The following is a 19,191-nucleotide window of genomic DNA, read 5'->3' on the forward strand; positions in this document are numbered from 1 at the left end:
GGAGTGAAGAGACCAGCCTCAGGCCTCTTTGTACCCAGGGCACCTAGAGCACCACTATCTAGTCACATGAATATGTATTTAAAGTGTTTGATGAATTAAATTCCTACTAAACATTAAGAGAGTTTGTATATACCCTTTACCCAGCTTCCTCTAATGTTATCGTCTTACATAACCATAGATTTATCAAAACTTAAAAAATTAACATAAGTACATGACTATTAATCAAATTATAAACTTTATTCAGATTTTCCTAGTTTTTTCCCACTAATATCATGTTCCAGGATGCCAAACTGCATTTTAGAGAGGTTATAATTTTTCGCTTGTTATCATACCAAAATTATAAAGCCCTTTCCAGATTTTATGAGTAGCAACACCCAGATGATAGTCCAATTGTTTAATAGACTACTCCTTGAGCTTAGGTAAGGAAAAAAAGAAACATGAAAGCGAGCTACCATAAACCTATTTTACAAATCATCCATTATACATACAAAATATCAAACGAACAAAAAAAAAAGAGCACACTCAGTAGGGGGTCCTATAGAAAGGAGCAAATTTTATCATATAGAACTATAAGATTAAATAAGTCACCAAAAGGTATATGACAAAAATTAAGACAGATATACTGAAATACTATAGGTTTTTAAATGTTTACATCAATAAAACAGACCACTTTCTGTATTTAGTGGTCATTTTTAAGCTTCTTTGTAAGTTTTCCCCTTACAAACTATCTTAGCAGCAGAGTGGCAGATGTACTTATAATTGATAATGACTTACATTAGTCAGTAAAACCAATGTTGTGAAGGCAATCTTTAAATAAAAACACCAATGTCACTAACAGCTAACCTGAATTTCACTATTTTAAATAAATGCCCTTAATTTATCAAATTTCAAAAAGCATTCAAGAATTCAATATTTTAAAATTGAAATAAATTAAAATTGAAGGCTTTATCAAGTCTTCTCATCCACAGAGAGAAAAACGCAGAGCAGACTCCCTGGAAAAGGAGTTGGATTTCTGTGGATATTGTTCAAGGAAGAGAGCAGCATCACCTGTTAGACTGTCCTACAACATAGGAAAAGCTTGCTCACTTTTCCCAAGAGCTTTAACACAGGGTCCTCAGATCTCCACCCCATCTATGTTAATTACAGAGCAACTAACCTGCAAAGAAGTTTGCTACTTTCTCCTATATCACACACACACACAAAGAAACAAAGAAGGAAAGGAAACGGGTAAGAGCCCATACTTCAACACTGATTTGTTACTAAAATAATTTCAGATAAATCACCACTGGAGATAATTATAATTCAGCAGTTTAAAAAATGTCTTCAGAAGAAAAAGACAAAACTCTCAAACCAAAGAATCAAAGAAGAGGGCAAAGACCAATTAAATATTTAAATAAAATATACTCTATGTAACCCAAACTGAGAAATCAGGCAGAGTTTTTCTTTCCACCACCCTACATTTCTTCTACACTATCAAAAGCAGAAGAATCCTCAAAAAAAGCATCTTAGTTAGAAGCAATGATACCCAGTAGCAATAAGCACACTCAGTGTCATATCTTAGTTGCTTAAAAAATAAAAAAAGGCAATCAAGAAAGTTATGGAGACTAATAATGGGGAATAACAAATAGGACAACAAGCAAAATAGAAAGTGTCCTCAACTGGCAAAACTTGAGACAGCTTTAAGCATCATAAAGAATAATAATTGTGCAGGGGCACGTGCCCGGGTTGCGGCCTCGATCCCCAGTAGGAGGTGTGTGGGAGATGGCCAATCAATATTTCTCTCACATCAACATTTCTCTCTCTCTCTCTCTCTCTAAAAATATCAGTAAAAACATATTTAAAAAAAAAAAAACATTAAAAAAAAAAGAATAACAACTGTAATAGAATATAACACATTTTTTAACTTTCCAGGAGTGGGGTCCATGATACCCCAAGAAAAGGGGTGAAACTGTGGGGCATTCCAGAGCCAAAACCTAGAGAATGGCTCCCAAATCCATGACCATTCTTCCAATCAGCTGGGTGCACTGAGCTTGTATGTGTGCCTTGATCCAACCAGCAGACACTGCGCTGAGCGAGAGATTAGACGGGCTGGAGAGGAGCCAGTAAAGAAAAGCAATAGACTGAAATGGAGCAACAAGCACAGGGCAGGGCTCAGGACCAGGCTGGTATCCACCCTCCTTGGACTGAGAAGTGCCCTTTAGTAAGGACACTAGGGGTTGGGCAGAGTCTAAGAAAGAAGATCCTGAATGGCATTGAGCGATCACAGGGAAGTTACATCAGAGTTACCTGGCTGGAATCCTTACCATTTATGAGAGTAAGAGCCAGTCACTTAAGTTTTCAGGGCTCAGTTTTTTCATGTAAAAAGTGAGAACAGTTATAAAATCTTCTCCAAGGATGTTAGAATTATGAGACCTTGCATATAAAACCCTTAGCACAGTGCTTGGCAAATAATAAACACTCAATAAATGGTAGCTATTATTGGAAAAAGGTGTCCAGAAATCCATATTCTCCCTCCCCCCTCCCTCCTTCCCTCTCTCCTCTCCTCTCTCTCTCTCTCTCTCTCACACACACACACACACACACACACAGAGCAAGGAGAGATAGGAAAAGCTCTTCTTTACAGAATAATGTCAATTAAAAAAAAAAAGAATTTAAAATGTACCACTTCATTGCTCTTAATGTATTAATAGCATCCATACTACAACCCCTGGTTAAAAAGTTGTTGGGGAACAGGTTAGAGTGCCAAAGTATAGCTTCACCAACAGTGTGATACAACTGAAATACACATCACCTAGGTAGTATTTTCAACAAAAATATTTATTCTGAATCTACATGAGTAAACAATCAGAAAAATACAGATTGTGGGACATTCCACAAGACTGGCCTGGAGTCTTCAAAATGCCAAAGTCATAAAGTAAAATAGTTTGGGAACTGTTTTACATTAAAGACTAAAGAGGCAGGACAACAAAGGCATTTTTTAATGTGAGTCCTAAATTGGGGGAAAACTGCTATGAAGAAAAAACTACCACAAGGCCATTCTGTGTGCACTTGGAGAAATGTGAATGTGAACTATAACTGGATATACAGATGTGTTCACTGTATCGTGCTTACACAGGAAAATACCCTTGTTCATGGAAGGTACACATGGATGTTTTAAGGGGTGAAATGTCATCACGACTCTCTTACCTTCAAGAAGTTCAACACAAATAAAAAAGTGTATGTATGTTTATGTGTGTGTGTATATATATACATATAGATATAAAGCAAAAGCAATGAACTATTTAACTGCTAAGTCTAGGTAATGAGTACACAGTGTTTGCTTTATTATTCTACTTCCCTGTACTTGTGGGGATGGAGAAAATAAGATGTGCCCTTCTAGCCAAAAGATTGAGAGTTCTTGCTTTTAATAAATATCTCTAGCAAAAGCTAAAAGTTAAGTGAATATATACAAAGAAACAAGAATAAAAAGAACAAAGGAAGGATTTTTTCAACTTAAGCTTGTCTTCAACTCATTCCTGATGACTTAAAACAGGTGATTTACCAGGGGAAAGACCTGCATTTAGAGCAAACCAAAACAGATTATCACTGCAAGGATACTTCTCACACAAAAACCACAGATCTCTGTGGTCCTCAAGATCCCTGGACTGGTCTTTGAGGGAAAGACAGGTAACAAGCGAAGCAAGCAAACCCCATGTGTCCTGTGCCAAGGAGTCCACTGTCTTAACTTGCAGTTAAACTTACAAAGAAATAACAGCAAGAAAAGGGAGTAAAAATCCAGAAAACTTGACTAAATTAACTTTCCCACTGAAAATCCCATAGTAAGCAAATTAATAATAAAAATACAATTTCCTAGAGGTTTGTTTAAACTCTTTGAGAAATCTTTTTCCAGAAATTTTAACATTATCCTACTGAAATCAACACTTCATTTTGTATCTTAGTCATCTGGTCACCAAGCTAAGGGATCATGCTCAGAAAGACTTTCCTCAGTGACTTTGGAGAAGTAAAAGAAGAAAGCTGCATTTAAGAAGCCTATATCCACTTTAGGTTCTTCAGTAATCCTATACTTGACCTCAGAACTTAAGAAGTAGAATGAACCTCATATGATATCTGGATGAGTTGTTTTCCAACATTTCATACGTGTATCTGCATAAAATATACATGTAAATGAAGCAAAAGTTTAACACTCTAAATATTATGTGCAGCACACTCTAATACATTCATTCTCTTTTTTCTTAATCCTCACCCGAGGACATTTTTCCATTTTTGTTCAGATAAAGTGGGAGGGAGAGAGAGAAACATCGATGTGAAAGGGACACATCGAGAGGCTGCCTCCCGCACAACCCCAACCGGGGCCAGGAACAAACTGCAACCGAGGTATATGCCCTTAGCGGGAACTGAACCCAGGCCTCTCTGGACTGCGGGCTGATGCTCTAACCGCTGAGCCAAACTGGCCAGGGCATTCTCTTCTATTTTCTAATAAAAAATGTTGAGTATAGCTCACTGAATTGATTTCATTGCATGCTCCTAAGTCTTGTGGACTTATAATTAGAGGAACAATGAACCAGGCTATGATATTGTGACCTATGAGAAACATACACTTGGCCACTGTCCACTGTCTAGTCAGAACTCCTAAAACCCTTCAAATTTCCTAAGAGAACAGATGTCTTTTGTTATGTAAATGAGGTGTTTTGGGGAAACTGCCTAAGAATGGGGGCTGGTTGCTAGAACCAACCATGTGATTAGAGGGTTGGAACCTTCAGTTCTACTCCCAGAAGTAAAGGAAGGGGAGAGGAGTGGGAAATTGAGTCCAGTCACCAATGGCCAATGATTTGATCAAACATGCCTAAAGCCTCCATAAAACCCAAAAGGGCAGATCTGGAAAGCTTCCAGGTTGGTGACACGTGGAGATCTGGCAAAATGAGAAGAGGCATGGAAACTTGGTGCCCTTTCCCCATACCTTGCCCTATGCATCTCTTCCTTCTACCTGTTTCAGAAGCACACCCTTTCATAAAAAACAGGTAATCCAATTAGTGGGGTGTTCCCAGGTTCCGTGAGTTGTTCTAGCAAATTAATCAAACCAAAAGAGGGGGTTGTTGTTGGCAGCACAGATGACAATCTAGCCTGCAGCTGGCATGTGACGTGTCTTGTAGGGCTGAGCACTTAACCTGTGGGATGTAATGCTATCTCCAGATAGACAGCGTCAGAACTGAGCTGAATTGTAGGCTACCCAGATGGTGTCAGAAAATTACTTGGAATTGGGTGCAGAATTTTACAGGCAAACACCAGCCCATGTGAGGCTCAAGGCAAAGTCATTGGAGATTCTAACAGCATCAAGAGTGGAGCACAGTCCCTACCATCCAGTCCAGTGGTGTACTGGCTGCACCATCAGGACCTTTCCTAACTGGGGAGGTCTTACCATAGGAGGTAAGCAATCTTTCATTCATAAGAATCAAGAGAGACAGCTATTCTGGGAAATGGGTTTTGAACGGAGACCTGAAGGACGAGAATGAGAGCACCTTGCAGAGAGCTGGGAGAAGAGAATCGGAGATGAGAAAAGCAGCTGAAAGGCCCTGTAGCGATGAAGGAAGGAAAAGGAGGTCTGGCGGGAACTCAGTGGGCAAGGGAAAGAGCGGTACAACGCGAATACTGTGGAAATCACATCATGATTTCAGACTTGCGTCTAAGAACACTGAGACCTTTGGTTTTAAGTTAGACTTTTAGTTTGTACTTACTGGTATAAGCTGGATCATAATCATTTGCTGGCTATACGTGTTATAAATATCTTCTCTAGGTTTCTGGCTTGTCTTTTCATTTTCTTTAAGATATCTTTGACAAACATGTTTTTAATTTTAACTGAGCAATACTATCAATCTTTTTTCCTATAGTTTGAGCTTTCTATGACCCATTAAGGAATCCTTTTCTACCCCAGGATAAAAAAAAATTATTTTTTCTGAAAAGTCTTATCTTTTTGTTTTTCAGATTGACTTCTGCACATGAGATAGGTGGATTCAATTTCACTTTTAGCACAAGAATAAGCAACAATCCCCCATTCCCTGTACTATTTACTAGGGTCCATCTTTCCCCCCAGCTAATATGCTTGCCCTTCTGAATGGATCCGAGTACTTTATTTCATGGGCCTACATAAAGACTAGTAGGTCTTCAGCTGTGAGGAAGGGCTGAACAGAGCACCTGGAATGTTTTACCTTCCACAGAAGGTAAGCTCTGCTCTGCCTGTAAGAAAACACACCCCAAAGCCTGCCGTGACACCTATCTTTGCTCAGAAGCCATTCTGACGCTGTTAGCTGAAAGAAACCCAAAAGCAACCTCTAAGCTTTCAATCTGAGTAGACGACAGCTTAAACTGTTTTTCTCCCCCCAACAGTTACTTCCCCTAGATATTATTTTGTGCAGAGCTGTGTCTACAAATTGCTTTGGGTCACCCCAGAAACACTCTGAGGAAATAAAACAATATACAACGTGACTGCCATTTTGCTGTGGGACCACAGTGGCACTGCCCTTATTGGTCATAGAAGACAACCTGGGCCAAGAGAAACTTTCCCTTTTTATGAATCTACCAAGGGGAAAAAATGTATGAGAATCACAAAGAGCAGACGAGCTGTGGAGTTAGTTAGAACCCTACAAAGGGTTCAAGAATGTGCCATTTTCAGTTTTTCTAAAAAGTTTTGGGCAGGGGCAGGAGGGTTAGCTCTAAAGTCTAGCTAATTATCAGGTCTACACTGTTATTTAAGTTTGTAAGATTGCTATATTCCATGAAGCAGTTGTTATTCACAAGCAGGATAGACAAAATTTTCTTAAGATGGAGAAATAGAAACAGGAAAGTACAGTTTATCATAATTTTAAAATAATTTCAAAAATAGACTGGCAATGCCTATGGTTCAAAGCGTATTTACAATCCTTGACTGGACTCGGGCGTGAGCCCCTGACTGTCCCCTCTCCCTCCCTCCCTGCTGTCCGCAGTTAGCTTACCCTTACTTTTGCTTTCACTGGGTAACTGCTACTCCATACCAGCTCCCCTTGTCCTTGGTTCATAACTTATCCATCAGTGGATCTACCCCTCCCATGAACCATAACCCCGAAGAGGCATGGGCCAGTCTCAGTCAGCATTGTGCCCCAGAACTTTTCAGCAGCAATCTTCATCCTTTTTTCATCTCACGGCACACATAAACTAATTACTAAAATTCTGAGGCACACCAAAAAATATATTTTTTGCCGATATGACAAAAAAAATAGGTATCAATTTTGATTCATTCACACCGGATGGCTATTGTCATTTAATTTGACAATCTCGGGGACAAGAAGTCAGGGCCGAACTATACAGTCAGGTATTGCATGCTTTAAAAATTCCTGGATCACACTGGTTGAGAAATCGCTGATTTAAAGGATGCTTCCATGAACAGAAAACAGACAAAAATAAGTAATCTGAAGGAATATTTGCTTTCATGTCTTTTCTTTTGATATGACTACACGAGCTGGTGTCTCCAATTATCTCTTCTTAACATAAGTATAATCTCAAGCAATCATTATTATTGATTGTTAGTTAAAGCTTAAAAGTTTAATGTGGCTAACTTATTTTCTTTTTTTAAAATATATTTTTATTTATTTCAGAGAGAAGAAGGGAGAGGAAGAGAGAAATACTGATGACAGAGAAACATGGATCAGCTACCTCTGCACACCCCCTACTGGGGATCAAGCCCCCAACCAGGGCATGTGCCCTGATGGGGATGTCAAACCAGTGACCTCCTGGTACATGGGAAGACCCTCAACCAACTGAGCCACACCTGCTGGGTATTACTTTGTTTTGGGTTTTTTTGTTTTTTAACTTGTCAACAGTTCAAGAAACCCCTCCATCCCCTGGGCAATATTTAGAAACAAAATCTGTGTAAACTCCTGATTTCCAGGTTTCTGAACAACTGTCCTTATACACTATAGAAAACTGTTTTCCGTCTACATGTATGTACTCCATCAAATATTTTATTATTTCATATCTAGATCTTGTATAGTTCTAGTCCTGTAGGCATGGCCTCAAACATTTGTGTGTGTCATGGAATTATAAATCTAAGACCAAGATTTCTTCTTCAGACAATGTGCATAACCACCCCCCACCCCCACCCCGTGCGCGCGCGCACGCGTGTGCACACAATCAATTTTTCAAACATTTCAGGAAGCTAATGGTCAGCCTAATTAATACCCAGGGCATGAAATCTGAGAAGATCCATGGACCTAGGTTTAAAACACCTACCTTGTAGTGGTGTTTAAGACAGCTTTTGATTCTTACATATGAGAGTAAGTTACAAAACACAGAAAGAAACATAGTATGATATGAGTCAACAGTATCCAAGTGAACTATGGAACTAACATAATTCAGACAATTTATGCTAACCAATTAGTATGTGAATCAGGCACACTCAATTTCCATTTCTCTTGATGAGTGCTGAACACTAAACACTGGACAATCCTATTAGTGGACAGGGATAAAGAAACTACTGATCTGTGTGTTAAAGAAAAAAGAACATGGAGTCAAGGAAACAAACAAGGGACAAGTATAAATGTGTGAGCTCTGAAGTTGGTCTAAGTTTAGATTCCAGTTCTGCCACTTTCTCCCTGTGTGGCCTTAAGAAAACTGCTTATCCCTTCAGAGCCTTGGTCTCATTATTTGTAAAGCTGTGACAATAATCCTATTGCCTTCCACATGGGGTTGATGTGAAGATTAAACAAAACAATACATGCAAATGCTCAGCAGAGTACAGTAATTGACAAATAGCAAGTGCTCAATAAATATTTTCTGTTTTTAGTTACCCGTTTGGGGAAAAAAAATGTAAGCCTGGGGATATGATAAATCTAAAAAAATAACTGACACAAAGGCACCTAAGCTTTAAACCAAAAAAACTCTGTAGTCATTAAAGAAATATGTTTACAAAACCATGCAATGTAAGAAAACTAGATAGCACTTCATTTTATTTATTTTAATCATCACCCGAGGTTATTTTTCCATTTATTTTCAGACAGAGTGGGAAGGAGGGGTAGAAAAAAAGAGAAAGAGGGAGGGAGCGAGGGAAGGAGGAAGGAAGGAGGGGGGGAGAGAAACATTTATGTGAGAGAGACACATTGATTGGTTGCCTCCCACATGACCCCATCCAGGGCCCAGTCCAGGGCCGGGGACCGAACTGTAACCGAGGTACATGCCCTTGACCAGAACTGAACCCGCAACTCATTGGTCCACGGGCTGACACTCTAACTGCTAAGCCAAACTGGCCAGGGCTAGATAGCACTTTAGAAGCTATCAGCTCTGCCTGGATTCTACAGGTTAGAAAATAAAATTCCTAAGATCCTACTGTAAGTGACACCTAAATAGTGTATTTGCTACTAGTCCATGTTTCCTCTCAATCTTGGCTCAAAATTGTGGATATGAAAATAGCTCAAAACAGAATATTTGTTCCTTTAACAAATACTTATGAACATATCTTTATTAAACATTATAAATAAATTATTGCATGTTTACTGAACAAATAGTTACTGAGTACTCAGTATACAAATATTTATTGAAAATAATGAGGTACATATAGTTCTAGGCACCACGGCTATAAAAGTAAGATCTCACCTGATAGTGAAAGGAAAGGAACACACACATCAATAAGTGGTAAGTGCTATAAGGAAAATAAAAGAGGCAAATGGTACAGAGAGTGAATTGGGTGAAGGAGCTACTCAAGTCTGCTAGCCAGGGAAGTCCTTTCTCAGGAGGTATCATCTGAGCTAGGACTTTAAGGAGGACATGAAGAAGACTCTGTCAAGACATGGAGGACAAGTATTCCAGAGGTGGAATACCTAATGTGCACGCACCCTCAGTCAAGAAGATTCCTGGGGGGACCCAGGGACAGAGGGAAAAGGCCAATGTGGCTTAAAGGCCGTCTCATGAAGAGAGATAGTGGTATGTGAAGTCAGAGAGGTAGGCAAAGGGTTAGCTCACCCAGAGTCTTGAAGGCCATGGTATGAAACTTAAGCTTCATTCTAAGCAAAATGGGCAGCTATCAGAGAAAGGTTTTAAGCGGGGGGGGGGAGAGAAGGGGGCAAGCAATTTATATTTCAGAAAGATTACTCTGGCTACTGTGTGCAGAATGAAATATACAAAGACAAATGCACAAACAAGACTTATAAGGAGGAGGCTACTAGATAGACTAGAAGAGGGTGTACCTGGGGCCAGGGGAGCCAGAAGACATGCTCACCCTTAAGAGAACAGTTCGGGGTCAGAACAGAAACCATTTTTGACAAAAGAAAAAGTTTTTCTTTTGAAACTGGACTCTTTCCCTTCATCCATCAGTAAGTCTCTAGGATACTACCAATAAGGACCTGAGTTCTGAGGGGTACTGGAAATAGGACGAGAACACTAAAGTACTCAATAAGCACAAAATGGAATGGAAAATAGCAATAATGAAAGCTACAGAACTCAAGACACTGTGTTATTGGCAAAAGGATATCCAGTTTACTGGAATAGACTAAAGTCCAGAAATGGACTCAAACACATGTCAATAGATTTTCAACAATGGTACAAAGGCCAATCAATGGAGAAAAGATAGTCTATTTAACAAATGGTGCTGAACAACTGAATCAGATGTCTGTCTGGAAAAAGGAAGGAGAGAGGGAAAGAGGGAGAGGAGGAGAGGAGTGAGTGAGGGAGGGGAGAGGGAGGCAGGGAGGAAGAAAGAAAGGAAGAAACTCAACCCGTATTTCATCACAAAAATTCACTGAAACTGGATCATGAACCTAATCATAAAATTTCTAGAAGAAAACTGGGGAGAAAAATCTTTGTGGTCTTGAATGAGGCAAAGAATACTGAGAGATAACATCAAAATTTAAAACTCATAAAGGGAAAAAATAATCATAAATAAGAGTTCATCAAAAATTAAAAGGCAGCCCTGGCCGGTTTGGCTAAGCAGTTAGAGCATCGGCCTGCGGTCTGGAGAGACCTGGGTTCGGTTCCCGCTAAGGGTACGTACTTCGGTTACAGTTTGTCCCCGGCCTTGGTTGGTCGTGCGGTGGCAGCCACTCGATGTGTCCCTTTCACATCGATGTTTCTCTCTCTCTGTCTCTTCCTCTCCCTCCCTCCCACTCTATCTACAAAAAATGGAAAAATGTCCTCGGGTGAGGATAAAAAAAAAAAAATTAAAAGACAACTATAGATTGGAAAAAATATTTGCAGAATACATAAATGAGTTATATTCAGAATATTAAAAAGCTTTCAAAACTTAAAATAACTGACAAAAAAAGAGGTAAAGATAGTTATCAAAGATGATGGCAAATAAGCACACACAAAAAGACATTCAACGTCATTAGCTGTTATGGAAATGTATAAAAACACCACTACTAATCTATCAGAAATGGCTAAAAACTTATTATTCCAAGTACTGATTAGGATACAGAGCAAAGGTTCTCTCTCCCACATAATAGTGAAACTGCAAACTTTGTGGTCACTTTGAAAAACAATATGTCAGTTACTTAGAAAGGTAAACACAGACTTACCACATAACTCAGCAATTCCACTTCTAGGTAATGACCCAAAAGAAATGAAAACTTATATTCATTTACAAAAACCTATATGTGAATATTTATTGAAGTTTTATTCACAATCACCAAAAACTGGAGATAAAGCCAACTGTCCTTCAAATGGCTAAACAAAGTGTTATATCTACACAATGGAATATATTATTCAGTTATCCAAGGACACTAATGACATAAGCGACCAAATCATGCATTGTATTTAATGCAAGATGAAAACTCAAATGGCCAAGAGGTATATGATTCCATATGTATGACATCCTCCTAACGGCCCACTTTGGGCCCTGGCTGGTGTGGCTCAGTTGGCTGGAGCACTGTCCTGTACACCAAAAAAAATTGCAGATGGATTTCAGGTCAGGGCACTTCCTTAGGTTGCAGGATTGATCTTAGGTGCATGCAGGAGGCAACCAATCAATGTTTCTCTCTCACACTGATGTTTCTTTCTCTCTCTAAAAATCAGTAATATTAATTTTTTTAAAAAGGCCCACTTTGGAAGAAAAATACATAATGGATGGTTGGCCAAAGTCTAGGATAGCAAAAAGAACTGACTGCAAAGAACGAGGGACTTTGTGGGGTAGGGCAGGGCAGAGGAGAAATAGTCTAGATCTGGATATTGGTGGAGTAGGTAGCTACATGACTGTATTCAGTTGTCAAGTCTCAAAGAACTGTATGCTAGAAGTAAATTTTACTTCATGCAAATTATAACTTAATAAATCTGACTTTAAAAAAGAATATTGAATATATCAACAATGAATGTGTATGCTAGATTCCTAATTTCACATACTTACACATATAAAGAAATATACAATTTTGTAAATGTCTGCAGCTTCATTTTTATTATGTTTTCTATTATCTGTTTCCCTTTACTCTGCTATCTTCAGAAACTAAAATGTTATTGAGATTAAAATGTGTTAATTTAAAGTTGATTAGGTGTAGTAAAAAGTAAAACCTGAAAAGCTTAAACTACCAAAACCTTAATAAGATGATTTCAATGTAATTTGAAGATCATTTCAGAAAACATTTAAAAATATCATACAAAGTGAAAATAAAATGTGCCCCTTTAATAGAATTTGGTAAAGGTACTCAGATATTTGGTGAATGAACCAGTAGATGTAATCATTACATCACTCTTACTGTTCCTAAAAGGTTCTGACCTTTTTGCAAAGGTCCCTAGAACACTGAAGAGCACAAATCATTTTTAGGTAAAAGAATTCCCAGACTGATTTGCTAGGGAGCTCTGAGGACATACACCAATCCTCCTTAAAACTTACCTTAAGAATTGTACTTTAATGGCCTGTTTGGAGTGAGCCTACCTCCTCTCTCCCTCCCAGCTTTGAAGGACACAGGGCAGACTGGGTCCAAAAGGGAAAAGGTCTGACTAAATGGAAGTTGGTGATGTAACTTGTAGGAGCACTGCTGGCAGTAAGAAAAGTAAAAAAGATGTAGCAAAATGAAAAGAACAAACAAAAAATGCTAACCAACAAAAAGAATAACAATGTACAAGCTTGCAAATTGATTTGCTTGTGACCTGCTTCTCTGTGTAACATTTCCATCAGGGTCCCTGGGCCTGGAGTGAATGAAATGCAGATTCACAGACCAGGAAAGGGACTTTCTTTATTGGAAGCCGAATGCTCACATACATTAAGCAATGTCAGATGCACCCACCCGGACACATTCTGCAGCTCTTGTAACACTACGTGCTGAACTCTACCCTCAACTATGGAAATACATTTCTTAGGGGGAAGAAGGGTGAGAAGGGCCCCTTCCCTCAACAGAAATCAAAACAGTAGCACTTCATGTTAGCAACAATTTACAAAAACCTGAGAATAGCTTCTAGAAATTTCTTCTAGAGAAACTTTGCAAAAGATATTAATGGAGTACAAAATATAAAGACATATTAGAAATCCTGTTCTTTACCTAGGTTTTTTTAGGGAGTTCTGAAATAGATGGAGAGCTTTAAAATGACTTAAATATATGAGTCTTTGTTAAGAGAGAAGGGAAAGTATTGCCTCTTAGAGCCTTAATGGATTGTAGCACAAAGATTAGATTATGACTACATCACTCAACAATGTAGTCCCCTGATCAAAGGTAAATGAACCTAGTTTAAAAAACAACAAAAAAGGTGAGGGGCTGGCAAACCAGCATGAGATACAGAGGAAGGTGCAGACTTATGATGCACAGTGGCTTTGGCTTATATGGAATCACAGCTTTATCATACTCCGTGAGAGCAGGTGAGCAAAGCCCTACAACTGCAAAAAGACTGACTTTTGTCCCCAACCCCCACCCCAGCAAGCCATGTACATCAAGCAGCCAGTGGCCAGAATATGTTATAAAGCCTTTAAGCTCCAGGCTCATTGTTCAGTATAGACAGTAACAAAACTGGAATAACAATCTGATAAAATGTAAGTCTATGTTATAGCTCATTTGTTTATCCCTTACAATATATATTTAGAAAACAGCAGTAGTAATCAGTTGGGAGAATAACAAGAAAGGGAAGCTCACCTACATATTTATTGAAAAGTATTTATTTTAAAAATAATGTAAGAGCTGTGCTGTTCACAAATCATGATTCTAAACCATGAGAACTGCCTACCTATACCAGAAAACCCCCCCTAGAGAGCCTGAGGCCGGTGAAGTCCAATCCCCAGTGTCTCAATTCCTCCAGGAAAGCAGAGGAAGTACAGGGCTTGGCTGCAGGTAATTTTGAGAGAATCCCAGAGTAGGAGTAGGAGTAGGGGCCTAGGAAAAACGAATCAGAGGAGGGAAATACAAAAGGATGTATTCTTGATCACTACACCATGAGCTGTTCACTACTCTTTGAAGCAACTGAAGCTTCCATCCACTGGGACCCTTTGTGGAGGAATGTAGACAGCACCTCAAATTTATCCCCCCAAGGGGCAGGAGGGGGACATTCTACTGACTTGCCGCCTGCAGGCCCAGCATTATCCCACAGGGTGGTCGCCACTCACCCTCAGTGCTCCATAGGCCTAAGTGAAGAGTGGAGTGCCACAAAGCCCACAGAAAGCTCTGGGGAATGCAAGCACCTCAGTGCAGCTGAGCACAGCTGTCCAGCCAGGACCCATGCTGTGGAGGCAACAGCTAGAAAGGGGTGATGAGGTGGGCCCAGGAAGGACATCTGTGCCCCGCAAAAAGGGAATAGAACTACTGCAAAATGAACAATACCTTTGGAAAGCCCTTTATTAACAAATACAGAAGAAACGAAATAGGGCTCTTGGATACTTAATACATTTTTGCTGTTGATAAAAAAAGCAGTTATATCTTTTATTTTTTTTTCAAATTTTGTGTTATTGGAGTTTGTGTTATAAGGGAAGGAAAAACACACACACACAAGTTTTTATGTATGCCCATATATTTATATCTTTCAGGGTTTTGTTTTCTGCCTAATGCTAATTATATTTAAAAGAGGCTACAAGGGAAATTACCACAATGGTGCATCTAAATGCCTCTGGAACCTAAAATGGCAGTTTTTAAATCCACAATGGAAAAAGAGGAACATATATTTGAAAACTGTCATACTGCAAAACCTTCTGCCAAAATGCCAATCTGAAATGTATACATCTATAATTTAAGAGCCAATCATATGACAAGGACAATAAAACAAAATGCTAAGAGGAAGAAAAAACCCCTAAGGTATTGTCTTTCTTTCTTTTTTTTTAAATAACTCGAACACATAGGATAGTAAAGGCAAAGTCATTTAAATCATTTCCTTAGTAATACAAGTAATATTTAAATAGATTTAATAGTGCTGCTCCAAACCAATGAATTATGGGTTTAAAACCTATTAAAATGTAATGTTTTTTTCCTGAGCTGAGAGGAGAGAGATTTAAATCCACTGAATTTTAATATTTCAGCTTGAGCTGCAGGAGGTAGAGAAAGTCCAAATGAACTATTCCATCAGCACCATTCAAGCATGAACATTTTAATCAGTTTTACTTCCTTGGAGTTCTCTAACACAGTTTACGCTGTCATTCTGAAAGCACTTAACACAGAGAGTGTGAAAAACCACCAAGGCTTGTTATTGCCTTCACAATTGATGGCAAATAATTTTGCAGACTTCCTATCATTAAAATGTCACTGCTAAAAATTGAAGTTCAGCATTTCTTGTGCTAAACTGCATTTTCCTACAACACCATAGCATACCTGCTCTGAAGGATTTTTTAGGGGTTGTGCTTTTTAAAAAAATCCATTATTTCTATCATGTTTTTTTCTTCTTCAAAGAGTTAGGTTTTAAAAGGGGGGAATCTACAGGAACCTCATTTTCTACTTTTACAAGCCGAACATTTTCTTTTCCAATGTTTATACAAATGAAAGTTTTGTTTCTTAATGACAGCTTCTTTGGTGAAATTTTATGAAGTTCCTAAGTCAGCCTCCTTTATTAAGCATAACCACATTCACACAGCATGTGCTGATTATATAGTGAATGGATTTAAAAAGCATTTTAAGATAGTCAGATGACTCAATTTAATAATACAGGAAATGAAAACATCATTTCTAATTAGATCACATTACTGATTTAAAACTACAATTTGTGTGTTGTTCCAACAGTGTGATCTCGCAGAGATTCTAATTTAAAAACACAGTGGCTAGTAGGACACATGACAGGATCAAAAGAGACACATAACATTCCCTCAGCCATTTGGGGGAACTCCTAGAAGGCTTCAAGGAAACGTGAAATACAACCAATTCAAAACAAAACACAAAATATTAATTGTAGAAAACAAAGCAGGAATATTCCTATTTTCCCCCTTATAAATAAAAGATAAATGGTATTGAACTTATTTCAATCTATCAACAGTTTTAAACTGAACATGACCTGTGAAAGAAATCATTATAACTATGTTTCATTCCATTAAGCACAACTAGCTTATTGTCAGGAGAACAAGCAGCCTCTCCAGGTTCCAGGCTCACTTCAGCATTTTGCATTTAAACGGCATGGATCACTGGCTTGGCTCATTTACCAATGAAGGTAGAATAATATTGCAGAGTTAAAAAGGTGCTTCATCAGATTTCATTAAATCTGGGAACACTTGCACTTGTCTGGATGGTGTGCACACATATAAAAAAGATATATACATAGTGATAAATAAATGAAGGTCTGCAGGCGCTTGGATGGGTCTTTGCTTCTTGGGAAAAAAATTTTCATCCCCTCAGTGCAGAAAGCCATTGTTACTAAGACTCAAGTAACAATCTAAAATTGACCCTTCATCACTTTGGTAGCAGGTCAAAACACCATCACCTCAAAACGCAGCCATGCCCAAGGGCAACAGCAGGTGCATATAAAATTCCACAATGTTACAACTCTGAAACTACTGGACACAAGGCATTATCAGGGCTGAAACAAAGACCAGAGAGACAGAACAGCAGCAGCAGAATGCATCAAGTGAGTTTATTTTCTAGCTCTTTTCTCCTCACTTGGTTTGTGGCTCCCTAAAACTGTGAGATTTGTTTTTCTATTTCTACAACCTATTTTTCAGAAGTCAGAGTACGTGATTTTGACTTCATTTTCTGCTCAGATACAAATAATTTGGAATTGCCACCAGATCCACCCACTGTAGCACATGCTGCTTTGATAGCATGCAGTTCTACTGAGTTAGTTCTTAAATAAGTTTTTAGGTCACAAAATTAAATTAGTTTTATTTTAATAATTAAATCCATACATACACAATCTATGTCAGTTATTTGGTTACAGTCTAATAAATCACCCTTTCCCTGAGAAAAGGCAATCTGCCACCCCATTCAAAACAAAGTATATAAAATGAAATAGATACAAAAAAGTAATAAAATATACTTGATGTGAAGAAAAGGGAACTTGTTCTGATTTTTATATCTTCTTTCATATTTTTAAGCAACATCCAGCATAAAACAATGTGGTTTTGATTTAGATTAATCTCTTCAATGTGCAGACAGTAACTAATAAGACTAGAAAAAGAAAGAAGTATTCTGTTCCCTAGAAAAGACTGCCAACCAGACATAAGGTAGGATGGATACCTACATTTTAGAGGTTCATACAAACAATGAACACTAAGCCAGAATGACGAAGCATGCTCCCACCAGCAGACAGTGTAGTGTAGGGTATGACAAATGTGGGTTCTATCCCTAGTGACCCTGGGAGAGGAGGTGACCAAAATATATCCCAACATGAATACAACACACATTTCAAGCAAAAATATCTGGTGTTTTACATATAATACTAACTTTAAAAATACAACTCTGGAACTTTAGGAAACAGCTGATTGTGAAATATATTCTGCTCTCCACTCTTCCCCATACCCCCAGCAAGGAAAATGTATGACAAATGAGTCTGCATGGCTTATGGCTTGTTCTGTTTCAACCTCTTCTTTCCAAGGGACGCTTCTGAAGAAGGTAACTTTCCCATTTACTACATCTTCTAATTTACTACCAGCATTGTCCTGTGGTCACAGGGACAGAAAATAGAACTCAAAATAGCCCATTAAAAAACAAGCTACAATCAGACTATTTGCTCCACCACCACAGCAGTCATCCCAGAGTTCTGATTTCCTTGTTAAAAGACAGAGGCATAATTGAAGCAATATCTTCACTTCAGACTGACTATCAGGCGACCCTTATCCACATCTTCACTCAGCAATTTGAATTTTAATGGAAGTAAATGGAATAATTAGCATTTCAAAGTGTGTTTGATACACTGGGAAAAAAGACGACTTTTGTGTATAATCTACACACAAAAGAAAGTATTTGGGAGGAGGCAGAAAGAGGCAGGTACAGTTGTAGTGTCTTTATTACAACAACCCAAGGAACTACTTGTACTAGCTACATAGAGACAGGAATATTATTGTGCCCTTTTTCTCTACGATTTTTCATTTTATTTCTGTTTTACCACCTTATTGTATTACTTGGTACCTCATTCTGAGGGGAGCAAAAATGTAAGTGGGGTTGGAGTGACAGCCCCAAACCATGAATTCCAGCCGAGAGTTCTCTGCAACATTATCCATGCTACTGTCACCAGAAAGGATTTTCTCACTGGGCCTCTGAATTTCAAAAAGGTGTTATTCACCTATCATTTTTACTACAAATGGACACTAGCCCATAAGAACCACACTCATCACAGGACAGAGTAGCAAGGTGATGCAAAAATGTACATTTTATTTCACTAAAATATTATGATACTCTGTATAGAGGAAAGATAAAAGAAATCAGGTCAGTTTAACATCGGAGCAACATGAATCTTTTTCTGGCACAGATTAGCAACAGAGGCAGATTGCAAAGGAAAGAAATATTATGAAAACTACCCAGTCTTCTTAGGGGATAGTTTTCAGGAACATGTCGACCTGAATTGGTGAGAATACCATCCAAAGTATCTGCGGTAGCCACCAAAATTCACATGAGATTAAAGGCAAAGTGCTTAATTTCACTTTGTGATCCTCTACTGCCTTTTGCCCTTTTGATGGAATGAAATTTAAAAGAGAATGAGAAAGCTGATGACAATCATCAAGATCAGAGCTAAAATGGAAAGGCCACGTACCCCAATGATGGCGTTCAGTTCTGCCATGGTCACCTGCTTGGCCCGTTCCACAGCCTGCACCACTTGTTGCTGGTGCTATAAATGAAGATCAGAAACAGA

General features: G+C 38.5%; 1 protein-coding gene across 6 annotated transcripts in view; it reads right to left on the reverse strand.

Annotated features, from left to right (window-relative positions):
- Positions 1-19,191, reverse strand: part of LOC118630279 (transducin-like enhancer protein 4) — a 143,927-nt gene that overhangs the window by 74,582 nt on the left and 50,154 nt on the right. For 3 of the 6 annotated variants that reach the window (XM_036262108.1, XM_036262111.1, XM_036262106.1), the window contains exon 6: positions 19,093-19,167. The exons of the other annotated variants lie outside the window; for them this stretch is intronic. In XM_036262108.1, the coding sequence (XP_036118001.1) occupies positions 19,093-19,167 (75 nt within the window). The remainder of the gene's footprint in view (positions 1-19,092; positions 19,168-19,191) is intronic. 6 annotated transcript variants of the gene reach the window in all.

Source organism: Molossus molossus, unplaced genomic scaffold, assembly GCF_014108415.1.
Source record: "Molossus molossus isolate mMolMol1 unplaced genomic scaffold, mMolMol1.p scaffold_m16_p_14, whole genome shotgun sequence".
Lineage (NCBI taxonomy): Eukaryota > Metazoa > Chordata > Mammalia > Chiroptera > Molossidae > Molossus > Molossus molossus.